This window comes from Cherax quadricarinatus, chromosome 33 (assembly GCF_038502225.1).
Source record: "Cherax quadricarinatus isolate ZL_2023a chromosome 33, ASM3850222v1, whole genome shotgun sequence".
In the NCBI taxonomy this organism is placed as follows: Eukaryota; Metazoa; Arthropoda; class Malacostraca; order Decapoda; family Parastacidae; genus Cherax; species Cherax quadricarinatus.
Window position 1 is genome coordinate 25621231 of NC_091324.1, and position 23966 is coordinate 25645196.

General features: G+C 42.7%; 1 protein-coding gene across 1 annotated transcript; it reads right to left on the bottom strand.

The window, feature by feature from the left end:
• Positions 1-755: 755 nt before the first annotated feature.
• LOC138853573 (uncharacterized) lies at positions 756-11256 on the bottom strand. Its single transcript, XM_070091045.1, has 3 exons — positions 10915-11256; positions 9508-10332; positions 756-1010 (listed from the first exon to the last, which is right to left on the bottom strand). The coding sequence occupies exons 1-3, from the start codon at positions 11254-11256 to the stop codon at positions 756-758; spliced, it is 1422 nt and encodes a 473-aa protein (XP_069947146.1).
• Positions 11257-23966: the final 12710 nt, after the last annotated feature.

Sequence of the window (23966 nt, forward strand, 5' to 3'; positions counted from 1 at the left end):
GGTTGAAAACCCGTGAATCATGGTTGCAGTGGGTAGTAGTTGCTGTGGGTATGATTGATGGTCGTTGACGGAGGGGTGTGGTGAGTGATAGTTACGATATGTAGTAGTAGATACCAGTACCGTGTGGGTAATCTTTTTATCGTTATTTAATGTTAAACGACAATCACGTGTGTATTAAAGTTATTACCCAGCTTTCCCCTTTAAAATTGCCTTCACCAAAAAATTTCATAGCGTGGAAGAAGCTCTCAGCGTAACGAGTTTACCGGAGGAAAGAAATATAAACATACACTTAACCTACATGTGTTGAGACTAGAATCATTCTTCGAGGCAACTCGCATGAGACGAGAATAATAACTAACGTTAACAATAATAAGAAATAATATATTATTATTGGGATGAGTTAAATTCGTAATGATCTGATATAATAAAAGGAAGGTTCACGACTGTGGTACCTCTATGGATGGTTTGCTGTCTATCAACCTGATACCATATACAATTACAAACGTATGTCTGACAATTAAACTAGTTACGGAAGAACTACACTGGGTTAATAAGACAGGGGCCCAATACTTGGACCTTAACCCTCACAAAAACAAATGAGTACCACATACACTCACAAATACTAAGGAGATGGCCTTTTCTCTATATGTTCTCTGTTCAACGTACGTGTATTCTATGTTGATTAAGTGTTATGACTTACCTCCAGAAAAATTGTTACAGGACACCTCATGAAGACCTTTCTCTGACGAAGACCACTAACGGCTCTTGTGAAGACTATTTTCACACCCACTATATCTCGTACATCCTTCCGTGTGGGAGTACTCACCGAAGGGACCGAGACGGTAGTTGATAGTGACCACGACGATGCCTTCAGAAGCGAGCTTCTCCCCCGGGTAGAGGCGGCCGCCGTTGGAGAAGAAGGAGCCGCCGTGAACGTAGAAGAGGACGGGCATGGTGTCGTTGGCGTCCCGGCTCCTGTCCCCATCTCCACCGTTGCCGGCGCCTTCTAGCTGGAAAGAATAGCCACATGACAAATGGATTTTACTTAGAGTCTATCTGTATCCTATCTAACCTGCTGTCTCACCTTCCACTTCACTATATAATACTTTTCTGGTCCTTAAAAATGTGAGAGTCCTGAAAGGTTAGGAGTTAATATGAGAACGAATACACAACCTCTCTCACCCCACGATATGCAACCCTTCCTTCCCATGATCTGAAAAATTAAGGTAGGCAGTATTTTTTTTTATAGAGATGTCAATGATATGAAATGAAAAGTGTGTACACAGTGACAGGGCCGTACAGCTGAATATTAAGTGTGTGGAAACTTCAGCCGTTGAGAGACACCTCCGGGCAAACTTTTCAGGAAATAGCGACCCGCTTCATTGTTGATAAGATATCTGAAATCTCGAGAGCGTATCCACATTTCGCATCGACAAGATGAATAAATTGATTTTTGCTTATGAAACTGCGACCCAATAATGGCCAATATTTTTTTTCTGATGGTAATAAGATACTTATTTTTTGAGATTGTATCTGCATATTTCATTGTGTATATTAGTTATATGAAGTAAAATATTAATACATAATACGAGTGTATTGTGATATCATGATATAAGTGCATTATCCGATATAATGCCCAGTGGTGCCTGATAAAGACCCATTGTGACCTCTGTAATCCCTTTTTTTACAAGATGAGTGTGGGGTGCACAGTAAACTAACAGGTCAGGTAGTAAGCTAATTAACCTAGTCTGCGTTCAATAAACAATGGTATGATCTGGGGTAAAGGGGGGGAGGGTTGTAAGTGTACTGCTCAAACACATTTTCTTACATGAACTTAATTAATGTGTATATTGCTGATAGGAAGGGGTAAATGAGAATTATTTTTAATTAGTATTGCTTGTACAGTTTTCCTTTATTTCAGTATAAAGACATTTTACATCTATCAGGTGTGTGCGTGATATATTATGGTAACATGATGTCGGGTATAATATTGTGTAATCTTGTTTTCCACACACGTGTTGGGGGTTGTACTGAGTCATGTGAAGACGATTTTTTTCTAAAGGCAATGTAATACCTGAAATGTGTTTTGCTTATGAGGACATAATTGTTTTTATATGTGAAATATCTGACACTTTTTTTTTATTTATTGTAATGTGTGTTTTAAATAAAAAAAATTAATCTAGTCCAACAAGAGGCTGCGTGAATTCAAGCCAGAAAAATCATGCGAATTAGGCGAGAGAGATGACTGGATTTCGAGAAATTAAATAATAATAATATAATGGATGGGCAACTTTTTTAAATTACATCTACGTTGGTTTAATTAACCAGGCGGTTTTATTAATTTGAAACAAAAATTACTAAGAAATACAGGAAGGTGAGCCTAAGTGTATACTGAACGTATACACTGGTTAATGTATACACTGGTTAATGTGTACACTGGTTAATATATATACTGGTTAATGTATACACTGGTTAAAGGTCCAAGTCGGACCCAAGCGTCGTCATAAGTGCAGGTTATTGTATTGTTCCAGTCACTGTATTGTGCCCCCCCCCCCTTTTTTTATATATTCTTTCTTTAGAAGTTCGTAAGGTTTTCTTGTCGTCTTACGCGTTCATGAGACAGAAAGAAATAATCATCTGTTGCGTCAGGCTGTTAGACGCTACTCCCAAAACTGCTGCAGGAATTTTAGATGTTCCCCATTTACGATTTAAGTTAAATATTGGTGCCTATGTTTTTGTATTCTGACGCCTGTACCATCACCCTCGTCCATTCTAACACCTGTACCATTACCCTCGTCCATTATGACACCTGTACCATCACCCTCGTCCATTCTAACACCTGTACCACCACCCTCGTCCATTATGACACTTGTACCATCACCCTCGTCCATTCTAACACCTGTACCATCACCCTTGTCCATTATGACACCTGTACCACCACCCTCGTTCATTCTGACACTTGTACCATCACCCTCATCCATTCTAACACCTGTACCATCACCTGTACCATCACCCTCGTCCATTATGACACCTGTACCATCACCCTCGTCCATTCTAACACCTGTACCATCACCCTCGTCCATTATGACACCTGTACCACCACCCTCGTTCATTCTAACACCTGTACCGTCACCCTCGTCCATTCTAACACCTGTACCATCACCTTCGTCCATTATGACACCTGTACCATCACCCTCGTCCATTATGACACCTGTACCATCACCCTCGTCCATTATGACACCTGTACCGTCACCCTCGTCCATTATGACACCTGTACCATCACCCTCGTCCATTTTGACACCTGTACCACCATCCTCGTTCATTCTGACACCTGTACCATCACCCTCGTCTATTCTATGACCTGTGCCATCACTATCGTCCCTTTTAACACCTTCCTTCAGGACCATCGCCTTCCTCTCGGGTATTCCTTGATCCAGTGGAGTACGTTTATCTTTATCCTTGACTCGTGTACTCACCTATACGTGGTTGCAAAGGTCGATTCACAGCTCCTGTTTGTGTGTGTTATAAAATCCTGGATGCTAATTAACATATGACTATCGTGCCACTGGAGGAGACAGGTGAACACTGAGAGAAGAAGTAATGATGTTGAGGGAACTGATGAATACACATGTCACCACTCACCACAACAGTTATACACGAGAAACCTCTCTTACTTGCACAAACACAACCAACTTACACTCCCCCTCCCCCCACACACACATACACTAGGCGAGACGTGTGGATAAGTCCCCCGTTGACATAGCAGTAATAGGTATATAGACGTCAGACAGCAACAGCTGACCAATATCCAGATTATCTGAATTACGCTAAAAGACTAATAACAACAGTAATAATAATAATAATAACGAAGACAGTGCTTTGCTCCTGTAATTACAAATACGTACATAATCTCAAATACGTATTAAAGAGAGACAATCACATATTGACACATTTTACCAGTTTACAACTTGAAAGAGCAGTTTGGGATCTCAAATTACGCTCCTGTGTAGACTCACTAGACAAATAGGATACAGTGAGTCATAGTAGGGGGAGAGATGTTGACTCGACAGTATATATCAAGATGTTTTCAAAGGTTAAGTCCTCAGATCAATATACCTCTTGATAAATGTCAACGAGTTGTCTGATAAGATCGAATACTACATGTCGATGTTCGCAAATGATGCAAAACTCACGAGGAAAATAAAAAAAAAAATCGACTATGGAAAGAAAAGATTCAATGTTACCCGGATATAGTGAAAGACTGATGTAGTTTGTATATACCTAAGTTGAGCTTCAATGAGTGTAAGGTGATGAGGGAAGAGAAAGAAAACCCAGTAGTACCTACCGGAGAGGGAGGCAATCCCCGTGGTTAGAAAGAAAGATCTCGGGGGTGGATATAGCGACAAACTTATCACCTCATGCCAAGCTCAAAAAGGAAGAGTTTGGGGGTGAAGACAGCAACGAACCTATCACCATTGGCCCATATAAACACAGTAATGTTGATCTTTGCAACGCTAATAAATGGTGTACTAGCTTGGAATTCAAAATTCAAAATATATCAAATCAAATCAAATCAAATCAAGTTTATTGTCTATAAGGGTTACAATGTGGGGTTTACAGGATTTGGATATTGTGTGGTTTACATGTTATAAAATACTAATTACAGAGGGGGCCACTAGGACACCTAGCATAGCTAGGCATTTCGGGAAGACTTAGATTAATTCTTAACATTAAATCCTTACAGATTATGGTAATAAGGCTAGGTGACTACATTATAATTTGTGAGTTTAGCAATGTGAATGCTTTTGATTTAGCAGAATACAAAGTGTCTATATTGGAGTATCATAGGCAAACTTATGACTAGTTAGGATTCATTGTTTTAAGATTAAGATTAGTATTTCCGTGTTTATAGTCAGTGGGTGAGTGAGTGTAATTGTGAACCACCAGGTGGTTATCATGTAGCTAGTTGTCGGGGTGTATCAGGGAGATAAGATGTTTTCTAATGGTAGTTTTGAAAGTGATGAGTGTGTCTGCAGTTCTAGAGTTTTCAGGTAGGGTGTTCCAGATTTTAGGTCCTTTGAAATACATTGAATTTTTGTAAAGGTTTAGTCGGACACGGGGAATGTCATAGAGATGTTTGTGTCTGGTGTTATGCCTGTGGATCCTGTCACAACTATCAAGAAAGCGTTTTAGGTCAAGGTTAATATTGGAATTTAAGGTCCTGTAGACATAGATTGCACAGTAGTAGGTGTGGATGTTCTGAACAGGGAGTAAGTTTAGATCTATGAAGAGTAGGTGGGTGTTGCCAGGGATGGGATTTAGTGATTATTCTTAATGCGGCTTTTTGTTGGGTTATTATTGGCTTTAAGTGTGTTGCTGCAGTTGAACCCCAAGCACAGATAGCATAGGTGAGGTATGGATATGTAAGTGAACGGTATAGTGTGAGAAGGGCAGTTTGCGGCACGTAGTATCGTATCTTGGAGAGGATCCCCACCGTTTTGGATACTTTTTTTATGTGTTGGATATGGGTGCTGAAATTTACGTTGTTGTCGAGGTATAGGCCAAGGAATTTGCCCTCATTATGTCTGGCAATTAGAGTGTTGTCGATCTTAATGTTAAGTTGCGCAACACCTGCTCTGCTACCAAACATAATATAGTAGGTTTTGTCAGTGTTAAGTGTAAATTTATTGGCTGTCATCCAAGTCGATATTTTGAGCAGCTCCTCGTTAACAATGGTGTTGAGGGTGGCAAGGTTAGGGTGGGAGATGACATAAGTCGTGTCGTCAGCAAAGAGAATGGGTTTCAGGTGTTGGGATATCTTTGTAAGATCATTGATGTAAATGAGGAAGAGCAGGGGTCCAAGGACACTTCCCTGCGGAACTCCAGTATCAAGTGGCTGTGTTGATGAGGCTGTGTCTTTAATGGTGACATACTGATAAAACATCTCAATGAGGACCAAACATCTGTCGGTAGAGTTGTTACTTTAATTAAGAAAAACTACTGAAGCCTTAGCTATTCTTATTTATATAATAATAGTTTAACAATAATAATATAATAATAATCAAATAACTTGAGCCTTAGGAAAGTGGCTCTCACATTTACATGTGAATTCTCTCACATGTAAATGTGAGCGAACTCGGATTAAAGATGCATGGTGTGGAGAAATTAGTTGAGCAACGGGGCTCAGGAGCTCAAGCTCACACCCAACAAGTGCAGTTAGGTCATCACTAATGTAAGGATGTAAGAGATAAGATTTTTTAAGATAAGATTTCGTTCGGATTTTTAACCCCGGAGGGTTAGCCACCCAGGATAACCCAAGAAAGTCAGTGCGTCATCGAGGACTGTCTAACTTATTTCCATTGGGGTCCTTAATCTTGTCCCCCAGGATGCGACCCACACCAGTCGACTAACACCCAGGTACCTATTTGCTGCTAGGTGAACAGGACAACAGGTGTAAGGAAACGTGTCGAAATGTTTCCACCCGCCGGGAATCGAACCCGGGCCCTCCGTGTGTGAAGCGGGAGCTTTAGCCACCAGGCCACCGGGCCACCGGGCCACCCACCAGGCCACCGGGCCACCCACCAGGCCACCGGGCCACAACCTCATGAATACGCATAATAATAATAATATATAATAATAATATCTTTATTTGCTACAAGTACATGTACAAGGTATACAGTCCTAGCTGACAACAATGACATACTACTATATAGAAAGTCCCTTGTTATGTTCCACATTTCGGGCAAATTAGGTCAGTGTCCCAGGATGCGACCCACACCAGTCGACTAACACCCAGGTACCCATTTTACTGATGGGGAACATAGACAACAGGTGGAAAGAAACACGTCCAATGTTTCTACTCTGGCTGGGAATCGAACCCAGGCCCTCACCGTGTGAAGCGAGAGCGTTAACCACCAGGCCACCAGAGACACACAGACACACACACACACACACACACACACACACACACACACACACACACACACACACACACACACACACACACACACACACACACACACACACACACACACACACACACACACACACACACACACACACACACACAAAGTGCAAAGGTTTGCAACAAGACTAGTCCCAGAGCTAAGAGGTATGTCCTACGCGGAGAGGTTAAGGGAAATCAACCTGACGACACTGGAGGACAGGAGAGATAGGGAGGACATGATAACGACATACAAAATACTGAGAGGAATTGACAAGGTGGACAAAAACAGGATGTTCCAGAGATTGGACACAGTAACAAGGGGACACAGTTGGAAGCTAAAGACACAGATGAATCACAGGGATGTTAGGAAGTATTTCTTCAGCCACAGAGTAGTCAGTAAGTGGAATAGTTTGGGAAGCGATGTAGTGGAGGCAGGATCCATACATAGCTTTAAGCAGAGGTACGATAAAGCTCACGGCTCAGGGAGAGTGACCTAGTAGCGATCAGTGAAGAGGCGGGGCCAGGAGCTCGGACTCGACCCCCGCAACCTCAACTAGGTGAGTACAACTAGGTGAGTACACACACACACACACACACACACACACACACACTGCTGTATAGCCATATTAGGAGGAAGACAACAGTCAAGGACCAGGTGATAAGGCTGAGGAAAGAAGGTGGAGAACTCACAAGAAACGATCAAGAGGTATGTGAGGAGCTCAACACGAGATTTAAGGAAGTATTTACAGTAGAGACAGGAAGGACTCTGGGGGAACAGACCAGATGGGGACACCAGCAAGGAATACACCAACAAGTGTTGGACGACATACATACAGATGAGGAGGAGGTGAAGAAACTGCTAAGGGACATCGATACCTCAAAGGCAATAGGACCGGACAACATCTCCCCGTGGGTCCTTAGAGAGGGAGCAGATATGTTGTGCATGCCACTTACCACAATCTTCAACATGTCCCTGGAAACTGGGCAACTACCTGAGGTATGGAAGACGGCAAATGTAGTTCCCATTTTTAAAAAAGGAGACAGAAAAGAGGCACTAAACTATAGACCTGTGTCATTGACGTGTATAGTATGCAAAGTTATGGAGAAGATTATCAGGAGGAGAGTGGTGGAGCACCTGGAACGGAACAAGAGTATAAATGCCAACCAGCACGGATTCATGGAAGGCAAATCCTGTGTCACAAACCTTCTGGAGTTTTATGATAAAATAACAGAAGTAAGACACGAGAGAGAGGGGTGGGTTGATTGCATCTTCTTGGACTGCAAGAAGGCCTTTGACACAGTTCCTCACAAGAGATTAGTGCAGAAGCTAGAGCATCAGGCGCATATAACAGGAAGGGCACTGCAATGGATCAGAGAATACCTGACAGGGAGGCAACAACGAGTCATGGTACGTAATGGTGTATCACAGTGGGCACCTGTGACGAGCGGGATCCCACAGGGGTCGGTCCTAGGACCAATGCTATTTTTGGTATATGTGAACGACATGATGGAAGGGTTAGACTCAGAAGTGTCCCTGTTTGCAGATGATGTGAAGTTAATGAGGAGAATTAAATCAGATGAGAACCAGGCAGGACTTCAAAGAGACCTGGACAGACTGGACACCTGGTCCAGCAAATGGCTTCTCGAATTTAATCCTGCCGAATGCAAAGTCATGAAGATAGGGGAAGGGCACAGAAGACCACAGACAGAGTATAGACTAGGTGGCCAAAGACTGCAAACCTCACTCAAGGAGAAAGATCTTGGGGTGAGTATAACACCGAGAATGTCTCCGGAAGCACACATCAATCAGATAACTGCTGCAGCATATGGGCGCCTGACAAACCTGAGAACAGAATTCCGATACCTTAGTAAGGAATCGTTCAAGACACTGTACACCGTGTATGACAGGCCCATACTGGAGTATGCAGCACCTGTTTGGAACCCGCACTTGATAAAGCACGTCAAGAAACTAGAGAAAGTACAAAGGTTTGCGACAAGGTTAGTTCCAGAGCTAAGGGGAATGTCCTATGAAGAAAGATTAAGGGAAATCGGCCTGACGACACTGGAGGACAGGAGGGTCAGGGGAGACATGATAACGACATATAAAATACTGCGTGGAATAGACAAGCTGGACAAAGACAGGATGTTCCAGGGAGGGGACACAGAAACAAGAGGCCACAATTGGAAGTTGAAGACACAAATGAGTCAGAGAGATATTAGGAAGTATTTCTTCAGTCATAGAGTTGTCAGGCAGTGGAATAGCCTAGAAAATGACGTAGTGGAGGCAGGAACCATACACAGTTTTAAGACGAGGTTTGATAAAGCTCATGGAGCGGGGAGAGAGAGGGCCCAGTAGCAACCGGTGAAGAGGCGGGGCCAGGAGCTAAGACTCAACCCCTGCAACCACAAATAGGTGAGTACACACACACACACACACACACACACACACACACACACACACACACACACAAACCAAGGAACACCTGAGTCTCATACCATGTTTCCAGGAACGACTGAGTTGCACACAGTACACAAGTGAAGGTGAAAGTGCGTGTACTCACGATGGGTGTATATACGTTGAGTGTGAGGCAGTCTTCAGACATGTGGTACTCCCCGATGTGTTTCTGTTTCATGTACAGGAACTGACGGTGTTCCAGTGTCTCCTCTTTCTCCTTCCTGTATTTGCTCGACGTCTCCGGTGGCTTTCCGTTTTCCGTCGACCACCTTTGTTTGTATACTTCCTTTGGTCTCACTAGGGAGTCTGTCTTGTCTAAAATATCTTTTGGTTTGACGTTCTCGTTGCTTTTCTGAGAGGTTATTGGAAATGACCTCGCGACACCTTCTACATACATAGGTTCTGGGGTCTGGGAAAGATCTTTTTCTACATTTTTCACTGCACTATTTGCATTTCTTAGTCTTCTAAATAACAGAAAGTCTCTATTTTTATAATGTGTTTCATCACTATTCGGTTTGACAGTGAAACTAGAACTATTCTTACTGTTGCTACTTGTGTCACTAAGGGTTTGTGAGGTGGAATTTAAACGACTCGTCCGAAACACGTCCACCTCCCCCGGCACTGTCACGTCTAGGTTCCCCTCCAGGCACTCAGGCTTCCACTTCACACCTTGACATTCCTCATTCTTTTTTGGTTGCTGTGTCTCTCGCACCGTCTTTCTCACTTCATCTTCCAGTTCCTCCACCTCTTCTTCGTGAAGTTCTTCCCCGATCTCCATCGCCAGTGCTTTCTTCAGTTGGTCCTCGATGTGGCCGAGGTCGACGTTGGACTCGACGGTGTCCCACACGTCATTTTCCAGCGGCTGGTAACACATGGATCCAAACTGTAAGGCGTCCAGAACCCCTTCCCAGGGCCCCGCTTCCTCCGGCGCCTGCAACACAAACATACAATTACCTAGACACACAGTTTATTACCAGTGCGGTCAACAAGCAATTTACTTTAGTAACACAAAGAAGAATATCACGAGTACTTTACGAAATTGAAAATTTTTCTCTATACTTTGTTTATAGTAACCTAACAGTGCTGTCATTAATACTGATGCTGCCAGCAATACTGCATTAGTAGCACCTGCAGTGAATGACCCATGCTAATTAAGCGGATTTTTGTGATATTAATATAATAAATAGTTAATACTAATACTACTAATAATAAGTACTACATAATAATACTAATAGTTAATTATATTAATAGTAACAAAGAAAGGTAACACGTTATAGGTACAAGCAACTTTTGCTCTAAATTCCAGCTACGTACTTGTCCTCACTCCCGCTCCATTTCCCCATCTATCGTTCATGGCGTTTATGTGCTCTTAGATTAATCAACACTCGTGTAATATGACTCAGTTTATACAACTAAAAAATAACAAAGACTCTGGCTTATCCGTAAAGAGAGTTTAGAGAGATAAACTACTTGACGGACCTGACCACAAGACCTCCACAGCGCTTTCCAATACAGTCGCTATTGGTTTGGGTTCACGTAGCTCGTTTCTCCACAGTAAACTGTCGATTCCAGATGAATGAAGTTCTTCGGCTCGCCTTTCTGACCAGACCTCGGTGGTCCCCATCAAGAGTTTATCTGGAATTCTTATACGATGAAAGTGAGCATTCAGATTCAGGAATGGGTATTCATAGTTCGGGGCCAGATCCTGGCCGCAAGGCTGAGGATTTACCAAGAGATTCGTGTTTAGGCTCGTAATCGCAGAACATTCTCCTTGGTATTTTAAGCATTCCTCTTTAGCATTAAACTCAGCATCACTTTCAGCATTTTTTAACATTTCCTTTGGCATTTCCTTCATTATACTGATATCCACTGTTTACCTAAATCACATAACGCAACGTGTAACTCAACCACTCAATTAATTTAGTGTTATTACTACGTAGAACCACGAGAGGGAAAGAGAAGTGTTTATATTATAATCCGGGAAACAATAAACCTGTTGTAATTATGCAGTACATGGGGAATGCAAGGCAGTCAGGCTCGACCCAAAAAGGGGGAAGATATATACACGTCTTTGGATCAAGATCCACTTATTATCATTAATTAAAACACCTTCCCTGAAGGAAGCATTCCCTTCAGTATTTCTTTCAGCATTACCTTTAGCGCCCCACTTAGCATTTCTCGCCTCCTCTGCCTGAAAGTTTGTTACAGTTTCTTCATCACTTCAGTGTAGCATGACAATCTCCCTTGTTTGTGGGGAATACTCGTGCCCCTCCGCAAAAATTCTTCTTAGCTGGGAGCCAATGGCTACTACTGGAAACCACGAGTCACAGTAGTGAACGAATTGGTCCCAACAGTAAACCTAGGAGAGCTGGGGAGGGTAGGAAGCTTGTTCCCAGTAGTGAACCCGTGAGTCTCAGTGGTGAACTCATGGATACCCGTAGTGAATCCAGGAGGGTGCCGGGTTTGAACCAGTGTGCTCAGTATTTCGTCGTGCTCCACTTTTGAGGACAATCCCACTGCTGCCACCATTTGTCATACATATAGCATCTTAGAATACACGTTAGTACTGATAGTGTGAGATGGCAAGAAGAGACAGGCTATTACAGATTTTAATTTAGATGCATCAACGTACTGTCGATTGTAATGAAGACTAGACACAGCTACAGATTAATCTCTTATTTGCATGTTGTGCTCTAGAGCTCTATACAGAGTGAACTGTTTTTACTAAAAAAGTTTGCTCTGTACCTAGGTCACGCGGGATGACTTTCTGTAACACATGTTGATTCCCTCCATAGCTTGCTCTGAACTGCTGCTGTGTTTACTCTAGCATGGCATCTGTGTGAGTCTCTGCCCACACGTACAGTCTCACCACTTGAAACTCCCAGTCAACTCCAATCTTTACAAAAACATTCAGTGGCTCAATCACGATTTCAATTTGGGTGTGGCTTAAAGTTCATAAGACACTGAACAAAAAAATTAAAGAAATCGTCTTTAAAAACAAATGTTTTTCAGTATGTGACATATCCTGAACTATCGTGCTTTCATGGTGAAAATTAGCCATTAATTGACCAGATAGAGAAGGGGAGGGGGCTTTATCCCCTTCTACTCCAGTAAAAGTATTACACGCGTGGGTGCAATACATAGAAGTGTATACCTGGAAGGTGTTCCGGGGGTCGACGCCTCCGTGTATGTAGTGAAATATTTTTACAAGCCCATATGCTCGGTGTGATGAATATTTAAAGCATTTTATTAAGTTTAAAAATGCATCTATGAAATGAGAAACTAAAAAGATTAGAATTGAAAGGAAAATAAACTCTTAAGTAGTGCCCAGGGGGGCACAACCGTTCGAAGGGGCAGCGCTGTCTCTTGCACTGCTGCTCAGTAGGAACAGCAAGAATAAAGGCCCCAAATCTTGATAGGGAGTGCAGTAAACTTCTATGGGACGAAATTCGTAAGGCATCTACATACGAAAATGTTGTGCTAATGGGAGATTTCAACTATAGACAGATTGACTGGAGCAATTTGACAGGAAATTTAGAGTCGGGTGACTTTCTTGATACGATCCAGGATTGTTTTTTAAAACAGTTTGTGACAGAGCCAACTAGGGGAAATAACCTCCTTGACTTGGTTCTTGCCAGTAGGGAAACACTAATTAATAATCTTGAGGTTAATGATGAGCTTGGGGAGAGTGATCACAAATCACTCAGTTTTAACATATCATGGAATTCCCCTAATAATGGCAATCAAGTCTCCGTCCCTGACTTTCGCTTGGCTGATTTCATAGGACTGAAAAATTACTTAGGTGGGCTGAACTGGAATGACCTGACTAGGGGTCAGGTAGGTGGTGATGGTTGCCGATATGATGCTTTCCAGGGCATAGTTCTAGCTGCTCAGTCAAATTATGTTCCAAATAGGGAAATCAGATCAAACAAAAATGATCCTAAATGGATGAACAATAGATTAAAATATCTGATTGGTCAAAAGAGAGGCATATATAGGCAAATCAAAAGAGGAGAGGGGCAATTAAGAAATCGATATATTCAGTTAAAGAGAGAAATAAAAAAGGGAATTAGAAAAGCAAACAGAGATTATGAGGTTAAAGTTGCAAGAGAATCGAAGACTAACCCAAAAGGATTCTTTCAGGTATACAGAAGTAAGATCAGGGACAAGATAGGCCCACTCAAAAGTTCCTCGGGTCAGCTCACTGACAGTGATAAGGAAATGTGTAGAATTTTTAACACATACTTCCTCTCAGTTTTTACACAGGAGGATACCAGCGATATTCCAGTAATGATAAATTATGTAGAACAGGACGATAATAAACTGTGCACTATTAGGGTCACAAGTGACATGGTCCTTAGGCAAATAGATAAATTAAAACCTAACAAATCCCCAGGCCCTGATGAACTGTATGCAAGGGTTCTAAAGGAATGTAAAGAGGAGCTTAGCACACCTTTGGCTAATCTTTTCAACATATCACTACAAACTGGCATGGTGCCAGATAAGTGGAAAATGGCAAATGTGATACCTATTTTCAAAACAGGTGACAGGTCCTTAGCTTCGAACTATAGACCAATAAGCCTAACCTCCATAGTGGGAAAATTTATGGAATCAATAATTGCCGAGGCAGTTCGTAGCCACCTTGAAAAGCATAAATTAATCAACGAATCTCAGCATGGTTTTACAAAGGGGCGTTCCTGCCTTACGAATTTATTAACTTTTTTCACTAAGGTATTTGAGGAGGTAGATCATGGTAATGAATATGATATTGTGTATATGGACTTCAGTAAGGCTTTTGACAGGGTCCCACATCAGAGACTATTGAGGAAAATTAAAGCACATGGAATAGGAGGAGAAATTTTTTCCTGGATAGAGGCATGGTTGACAAATAGGCAGCAGAGAGTTTGCATAAATGGGGAGAAATCAGAGTGGGGAAGCGTCACGAGCGGTGTTCCACAGGGGTCAGTGTTGGGCCCCCTGCTGTTCACAATCTACATAAACGACATAGATGAGGGCATAAAGAGCGACATCGGCAAGTTTGCCGATGACACCAAAATAGGCCGTCGAATTCATTCTGACGAGGACATTCGAGCACTCCAGGAAGATTTGAATAGACTGATGCAGTGGTCGGAGAAGTGGCAGATGCAGTTTAATATAGACAAATGCAAAGTTCTAAATGTTGGACAGGACAATAACCATGCCACATATAAACTAAATAATGTAGATCTTAATATTACGGATTGCGAAAAAGATTTAGGAGTTCTGGTTAGCAGTAATCTGAAACCAAGACAACAGTGCATAAGTGTTCGCAATAAAGCTAATAGAATCCTTGGCTTCATATCAAGAAGCATAAATAATAGGAGTCCTCAGGTTGTTCTTCAACTCTATACATCCTTGGTTAGGCCTCATTTAGATTATGCTGCACAGTTTTGGTCACCGTATTACAGAATGGATATAAATTCTCTGGAAAATGTACAAAGGAGGATGACAAAGATGATCCCATGTATCAGAAACCTTCCCTATGAGGATAGACTAAGGGCCCTGAAACTGCACTCTCTAGAAAGACGTAGAATTAGGGGGGATATGATTGAGGTTTATAAGTGGAAGACAGGAATAAATAAAGGGGATGTAAATAGTGTGCTGAAAATATCTAGCCTAGACAGGACTCGCAGCAATGGTTTTAAGTTGGAAAAATTCAGATTCAGGAGGGATATAGGAAAGTACTGGTTTGGTAATAGAGTTGTGGATGAGTGGAACAAACTCCCAAGTACCGTTATAGAGGCCAGAACGTTGTGTAGCTTTAAAAATAGGTTGGATAAATACATGAGTAGATGTGGGTGGGTGTGAGTTGGACCTGATAGCTTGTGCTAACAGGTCGGTTGCCGTGTTCCTCCCTTAAGTCAATGTGACCTGACCTGACTAGGTTGGGTGCATTGGCTTAAGCCGGTAGGGACTTGGACCTGCCTCGCATGGGCCAGTAGGCCTTCTGCAGTGTTCCTTCGTTCTTATGTTCTTATGTTCTTATGTTCTTACAGCATAAATTTTCTCTCTTTATTTCCCATTATGATGACGCTTTATTACCTATCACGATTATCATTATTACTTATCACGGTGATCGCCGTATTACTTACCACAATGATTTCGCTATTACCTGTCACGATGATCCTTACCACGATTATTTTTTTGGGGGGCCAATCATCATTGAAAAATTTTAAATGCTCATAGCTGTTGGTCGAGTTAATCTCAATAAAATATCAGCCCCTTTTCTTCCCCATATAAGATGAATCTCTAAGCCGATCACTTCCCCTGTCATGCCATCAACAAGACTTCCACACCTTGGTGACCTCTTTCCCACCACCCACACATGAATTAAGGTGACGTATTCCTACTAGCCGAGCAGGTTGCAGTACGATCGTCAGGTATATTCTTTGATGGCAGAAACACGAGCAGGAGGTTGAAGGTTGCGACATCCACTTTGAGCATATTTGCTGAAAAGGACCCCAGTTGGAGGCAGAAATGTGCAGGCAATGCATTTCTTATGTTTCTGTTTCTGTATACATAGGTTTGGATCTCTCAGTGGCGATGTTTCAGCATTCGTTGATGAATTTCGGTAGTATTTTCATCATTTTGAGCTCCCGTTGTGCTCTAAGAGCACAATGGGAGCTTTCAATTGAGTTTTACCGAAATATAAGCCCTTTAGTAGGTATATCCAGACTTTTATGAGGTTAATTCAAATTAAAAAAAAAGCATTTTGTCAGGTAAATAATTGAAATAATTGTATTTTTTTTATTAGATACACACAGACCTTTTAAAAATGAAGTCTAGGCATTTTAAAGTGTAAATACTGGCAATATAATAACTAAATCTAGAAATTCTAAGAGGCAAGTCCTGTCCTTTTTAGGTAAGCGTATGGAACCGGTTTTAAAAGTAATGTTGTTGCAGACACACACACACACACACACACACACACACACACACACACACACACACACACACACACACACACACACACACACACACACACACACACACACCGAAAAGCCTATGTCGATGCACTAAATTTGCCACGAAATAAACTTCAAGGCTAAACCGTGAATCACACGGCAGGGAGGAATATAAGAACACAGTTCTTGGAAATTATTGAGTTTCCCCTCGTATTGTCAGTTGTGTCAATACACGAGAGAGAAACTTTTATTTATTGATAAGGTATAATGTATTATTCTTAAAGATAGTGTTGAGGCGAGATTAAAGTTGCATTAGGAGACAACCTCGTGTTACTACGGGGGTGATAACAAGGGTGGGGAGGATTGATTGACCACCGGGGAGCGGGGAAGTTGATTGATTCCCTGGGGGAATACATTGATGCTTAGAACATCAATGCCAGGGAAGGGAGGATAGTTTGACGGAAGTATTAGTATTAACAGTAGCAGTAGTAAGTTATAGTACTAGTAGAGGTAGTAGCAGTAGTAGTAACAGTAACAGTAGTAGTAACAGTAATAATATTAATAGTAGTAGTAATCACTGTTATTGCACATCAAACAATCAATTTATTAAAAGAGCAATTAAAACTCGTTAATATTTTAGAATAAACGTTTTAAGTCAGTAATGGTGTGGCGAGGTAAGCTTTGAATTCCAGCAGCCTACTACTCTCTTATATGTAGCGGACCAATGAACTCACCTAGGATTTTTTTGTCAATATATATGATTAGTATTTAAATCAATTTAATATATATATATATATATATATATATATATATATATATATATATATATATATATATATATATATATATATGTATATATATATATATATGTATATATATATATATATATATATATATATATATATATATATATATATATATATATATATATATATATATATATATGTCGTGCCGCATATGTAAAACTGGTCAATTAGCAAGAACTCATTTAAAATTAATTCCTTTCTAAATTTTCTTTTATACGTTTAAACATTTATTTTTTTTCATTAATGCTAATGTAAAAATTTATAATTTTGCACCAAAAGAAACTTAGAAAACTTACCTAACCTTATTATAACAAGTGCAATTTATTTTAGCCTAATCTAACTAAATATATTTGAAATACGGTTACAAAAATTTAATACTAAATAAACACAATGAAATATATTTTTAAGATTTTCTTTTCATCACAGAAGGAGACTGGAAGAAGGTGAGGTCATATCCTCATTACTATGTTATAGAAAGGTCATTGACTCCCCCCCCCACCATCCTTTTACATCACGTATACAATAACCTTTGACCTTGTAGTAGGAGGGACCTGCCTTCTTTCTACCACTAGTGAATTCCGTCCCCTTCATCGTCTTCCAGATCGTCAACTTCGCCTCCTACAATATTTAAGACTTCATTCTCATGTTTCACTTTCATATTGGTCCAGACCATGGAGCTGAACTGAGGAGAAGAGGTGTAGTAAAAGATAATAAGGGACAAAGGTGAGTACACGTGAGATCTGTCCAGGCAAGAGTGAGAAGTACGGCAGCTGTGGAGGACACAGTTGTTTATCACTGTTGTACAGTGTGACTGAGACAACCAGGTGCCTCTGTGTGAGAACTGTGGAGTAATACGAGCGCATAACCCTGAAGTTACTCTAACAAGAGATCCTCACTGATAACATTTCCTAATATGCTGTAATTTAAATTACATAAAATTGCTAATTAACACACAAATGGTGGCGTAATTGTGTACTGTAGTAACACTATTATTGCATTATTATTATAATCAAGGGGAAACGCTAAACCCGTAGAATTATACAGCGCATGTGGGGGGGTGGATGTGGAAGGTATTCAGGCGTAATTCAGGGAACTGGAGCACAGGTCCAATTCCCTAGATCAAGAGCCCCTCACCAGTGTCAAGGAACCTCCTATACACCGGACGCAACAATTACTCATGCTAAAAGTCTGAAGCTAATCAGATGAGGCTTACTCAGGTTATCGTATGGAAATCGGAAGCAGGAATAGCTTTATAAAACAGACAAGGAGTCATCTATCCGTCCCAATAGTTGTATGAATTTTCCCCTATGTTAACAGTTCACCAGCGTTGAAAATTTAAAGACAGTCAAATAAGGCAGTCTCCAGATATAAACGAAAACCTTGGAGTAAGAAAAAAAAACCCAGACAACAACAAAAGGTTTTCATACTAGATGGAAGCTTAATTAGTGATTCTTCATTTATATTTTTTACACCTAACATACCTTCCGTTTGGCCCAGGTGTGTACAGGACTCAGGTCCCTGTGACAACACTCAAGCTTTGTTTATAGTTTCTTTTCCTGGCTCCGAAAACATTCCCACACACACATACCCGCGCATGCACACACATAACCCTGCACGCACGCACATACCCGCACACGCACACAGAGTGTGGTTATTGTCCCAGGAGAGGAAAAGGATATCTCAGCGGGTCTGTCTGTACCTGGCGTCAACATGTTATTTCACAGTGTGTCAAAGGCCGTGGTTGTTGCTGCCCCCCCGTTCCATTCCCTCCCCCCTTCCTCATCCCCTGTATTTCTACTCTCTCTTCTCTCCCCTCTCTCTCTCTCTCTCTCTCTCTCTCTCTCATTCTCTCTCTCTCTCTCTCTCTCTCTCTCTCTCTCTCTCTCTCTCTCTCTCTCTCTCTCTCTCTCTCTCTCTCTCTCTCTCTCTCTCTCTCTCTCTCTCTATCTCTCTCTATCTTTTTACAAAGGATTTAACAAGGTCAGGTTAAGGTTCCTAACTTTATTTACAAGCTATGAGAGCTATTAGCTCATTTGGAAATCTTTTTATTATTATGAGACACAAATACTCTTCTCCCCTCTCAATCTTATCGTCTCTTCCTCCGGTATCGCCTTCTCTCATTTCCTCTTCCACTATTCCTCTCTATTTCCTCTCCTCCCCTTATTCCCCCTCCCCTCTATCTTTCTTTCATTCGCTCGTTTGAACACATAGTGTCCCTTCCTTCTTTTTCTTCGTCCTCCTCTCTCTCCCCATCCTAGTTGGTGCGTAGTTCGCTAGTCAGAACATTGGACTAACAATCGCAAGGTTCCGGGTGAGTTGCCCGGGCACGGAGAAACAGGTGGACAAGTTCCCCTACACCCCTATTTGTCCTTGCTCACCTTGCAGTCAAAATAGATACCTGTGTGTTATAATAATAACAATAATAATAATAATAATAATAATAATAATAATAATAATAATAATAATAATAATAATAATAATAACCTTTATTTCAGCAAGTACATACATGTACAAGGTATACAGACCATAGTTGACATCAATGACATGCTACTATATAGAAAGCCCCTTGTTATGCAGAGCATTTCGGGCAAATTAGGTAAATTTTGTCCCCAGGATGCGACCCACACCAGTCGACTAACACCCAGGTACCTATTTTACTGCTAGGTGAACAGGGACAGCAGGTGTCTTAAAGAAACACGTCCTAATGTTTTCACCCTTACCGGGGATCGAACCCCGAACCTCAGTGAGTGAGGTGGGTGTGCAACAATCGAACTACGGGACACCGTTGTGTGACATATACGGAAAAAATGTAAGGAAACTCCAGTGCTGCTGGAATAATGTATCCCGTGTAAACAAAAAAAATAACGCTAAAGTCTTAGTAATACAGATAGTATAGCCAACAATGTGTTAGGTAACAGGACACAGAGCCAAATAATGTGACACTTCACAATCAACTTGCAAATACTTTACGACGACGTTTCGGTCCGACTTGGACCATTTACAGAGTCACAAAACACACTCCATCACTCATACTGGCGAACAGTGTAACTTGTAAATGGTCCAAATCGGACCGGAACGTCGTGGTAAGCTTCTCTCCCATGTGGAGGTTATCTGTGTATTGTTCCAGTCACGGTATTGTGCACCTTTTTGTTCTTAGTGTCACACTTTATTGTGGCAACGTTGCGTTCTCCACGAGCTTCGTCAAGCAACGGCTAGGACCTTTAATTTGCTTTCTTTTTCGAGCTTAAAGAGTATGCAGCTCCAAATGATTACAAAACGAACACAATGTCCTTGGTAACATCTTCGCTACGCTACACTGTCCCTCACAGTTCATTTGTAATTGCAGACAAGGGACCCTGAAAATAATTTCAGAACACAACAGCTAGGGCATTACTGCCGGTGTATGTACCATAAGCTGTAGTGGACGGTGTATGTACCATAAGCTGTAGTGGACGGTGTATGTACCATAAGCTGTAGTGGACGGTGTATGTACCATAAGCTGTAGTGGACGGTGTATGTACCATAAGCTGTGGTGGACGGTGTATGTACCATCAGCTGTGGTGGACGGTGTATGTACCATCAGCTGTGGTGGACGGTGTATGTACCATCAGCTGTGGTGGACGGTGTATGTACCATAAGCTGTAGTGGACGGTGTATGTACCATAAGCTGTAGTGGACGGTGTATGTACCATAAGCTGTGGTGGACGGTGTATGTACCATCAGCTGTGGTGGACGGTGTATGTACCATCAGCTGTGGTGGACGGTGTATGTACCATCAGCTGTGGTGGACGGTGTATGTACCATAAGCTGTGGTGGACGGTGTATGTACCATCAGCTGTGGTGGACGGTGTATGTACCATCAGCTGTGGTGGACGGTGTATGTACCATAAGCTGTGGTGGACGGTGTATGTACCATCAGCTGTGGTGGACGGTGTATGTACCATAAGCTGTGGTGGACGGTGTATGTACCATCAGCTGTGGTGGACGGTGTATGTACCATCAGCTGTGGTGGACGGTGTATGTACCATAAGCTGTGGTGGACGGTGTATGTACCATCAGCTGTGGTGGACGGTGTATGTACCATCAGCTGTGGTGGACGGTGTATGTACCATAAGCTGTGGTGGACGGTGTATGTACCATCAGCTGTGGTGGACGGTATATGTACCATCAGTTGTGGTGGACGGTGTATGTACCATCAGCTGTGGTGGACGGTGTATGTACCATCAGTTGTGGTGGACGGTATATGTACCATCAGTTGTGGTGGACGGTGTATGTACCATCAGTTGTGGTGGACGGTGTATGTACCATCAGCTGTGGTGGACGGTGTATGTACCATCAGCTGTGGTGGACGGTGTATGTACCATCAGCTGTGGTGGACGGTGTATGTACCATCAGTTGTGGTGGACGGTGTATGTACCATCAGCTGTGGTGGACGGTGTATGTACCATCAGCTGTGGTGGACGGTGTATGTACCATCAGCTGTGGTGGACGGTGTATGTACCATAAGCTGTGGTGGACGGTGTATGTACCATCAGCTGTGGTGGACGGTGTATGTACCATCAGTTGTGGTGGGCGGTGTATGTACCATCAGCTGTGGTGGACGGTGTATGTACCATAAGCTGTGGTGGACGGTGTATGTACCATCAGCTGTGGTGGACGGTGTATGTACCATCAGCTGTGGTGGACGGTGTATGTACCATCAGCTGTGGTGGACGGTGTATGTACCATCAGCTGTGGTGGACGGTGTATGTACCATCAGCTGTGGTGGACGGTGTATGTACCATCAGCTGTGGTGGACGGTGTATGTACCATAAGCTGTGGTGGACGGTGTATGTACCATCAGCTGTGGTGGACGGTGTATGTACCATCAGCTGTGGTGGACGGTGTATGTACCATCAGCTGTGGTGGACGGTGTATGTACCATCAGCTGTGGTGGACGGTGTATGTACCATCAGCTGTGGTGGACGGTGTATGTACCATCAGCTGTGGTGGACGGTGTATGTACCATCAGCTGTGGTGGACGGTGTATGTACCATCAGCTGTGGTGGACGGTGTATGTACCATCAGCTGTGGTGGACGGTGTATGTACCATCAGTTGTGGTGGACGGTGTATGTACCATAAACTGTGGTGGACGGTGTATGTACCATCAGCTGTGGTGGACGGTGTATGTACCATAAGCTGTGGTGGACGGTGTATGTACCATCAGCTGTGGTGGACGGTGTATGTACCATCAGCTGTGGTGAACGGTGTATGTACCATCAGTTGTGGTGGACGGTGTATGTACCATAAGCTGTGGTGGACGGTGTATGTACCATCAGCTGTGGTGGACGGTGTATGTACCATCAGTTGTGGTGGACGGTGTATGTACCATCAGCTGTGGTGGACGGTGTATGTACCATCAGTTGTGGTGGACGGTGTATGTACCATCAGCTGTGGTGGACGGTGTATGTACCATCAGCTGTGGTGGACGGTGTATGTACCATAAGCTGTGGTGGACGGTGTATGTACCATCAGCTGTGGTGGACGGTGTATGTACCATCAGCTGTGGTGGAGGGTGTATGTACCATCAGTTGTGGTGGACGGTGTATGTACCATCAGCTGTGGTGGACGGTGTATGTACCATGAGCTGTGGTGGACGGTGTATGTACCATCAGCTGTGGTGGACGGTGTATGTACCATAAGCTGTGGTGGACGGTGTATGTACCATCAGCTGTGGTGGACGGTGTATGTACCATGAGCTGTGGTGGACGGTGTATGTACCATCAGCTGTGGTGGACGGTGTATGTACCATGAGCTGTGGTGGACGGTGTATGTACCATCAGTTGTGGTGGACGGTGTATGCACCATCAGCTGTGGTGGACGGTGTATGTACCATCAGTTGTGGTGGACGGTGTATGTACCATCAGCTGTGGTGGACGGTGTATGTACCATAAGCTGTGGTGGACGGTGTATGTACCATCAGTTGTGGTGGACGGTGTATGTACCATCAGTTGTGGTGGACGGTGTATGTACCATCAGTTGTGGTGGACGGTGTATGTACCATCAGTTGTGGTGGACGGTGTATGTACCATCAGTTGTGGTGGACGGTGTATGTACCATCAGCTGTGGTGGACGGTGTATGTACCATCAGCTGTGGTGGACGGTGTATGTACCATCAGCTGTGGTGGACGGTGTATGTACCATAAGCTGTGGTGGACGGTGTATGTACCATCAGTTGTGATGGGCTAGAAAAACAGGACAGTGGCGAGACTTGGCTCTCTTAAAACCAGAATCAGGGAGAACCGAGACACTTCTTGGGCCCACAACACCAACGATGCGTGCGACGTTACGGTCTCACTTCGACTATTAATTAGTCACTAGTTAATGGTGCAAGTCGGACGGAACCGTCGTCATTAATTTCTTCTGGATGCGGGTTATCTGTTTATTGTTCCAGTCACGGTATTGTGTCTCTTTATTCTTTAGCTCATCATAATATAGCGAAACATCATCTAGAATTCTAGATTGTGGCTAGCTGTTGCTCAAGTGTTACCTGGAAGACGGGAACTTAGGCAAAGATTACAGATTCCTAGAACACTGGACTGCAGATCTGAAGTTGCTGTCCTCTCCTCTCCTTACCTTCTTCCTCATCTTCGCCCTCCTTTCCTCTTCCTCTTCCTCCCTTGTCTCTTTCCTTGTCCACTTCCTCTATGGTGCAAGTGTTTGCCAGAGACTAGCCATAACAACACTTCCTGACACACACACGCACACACACACACACACACACACACACACACACACACACACACACACACACACACACACACACCTACACACA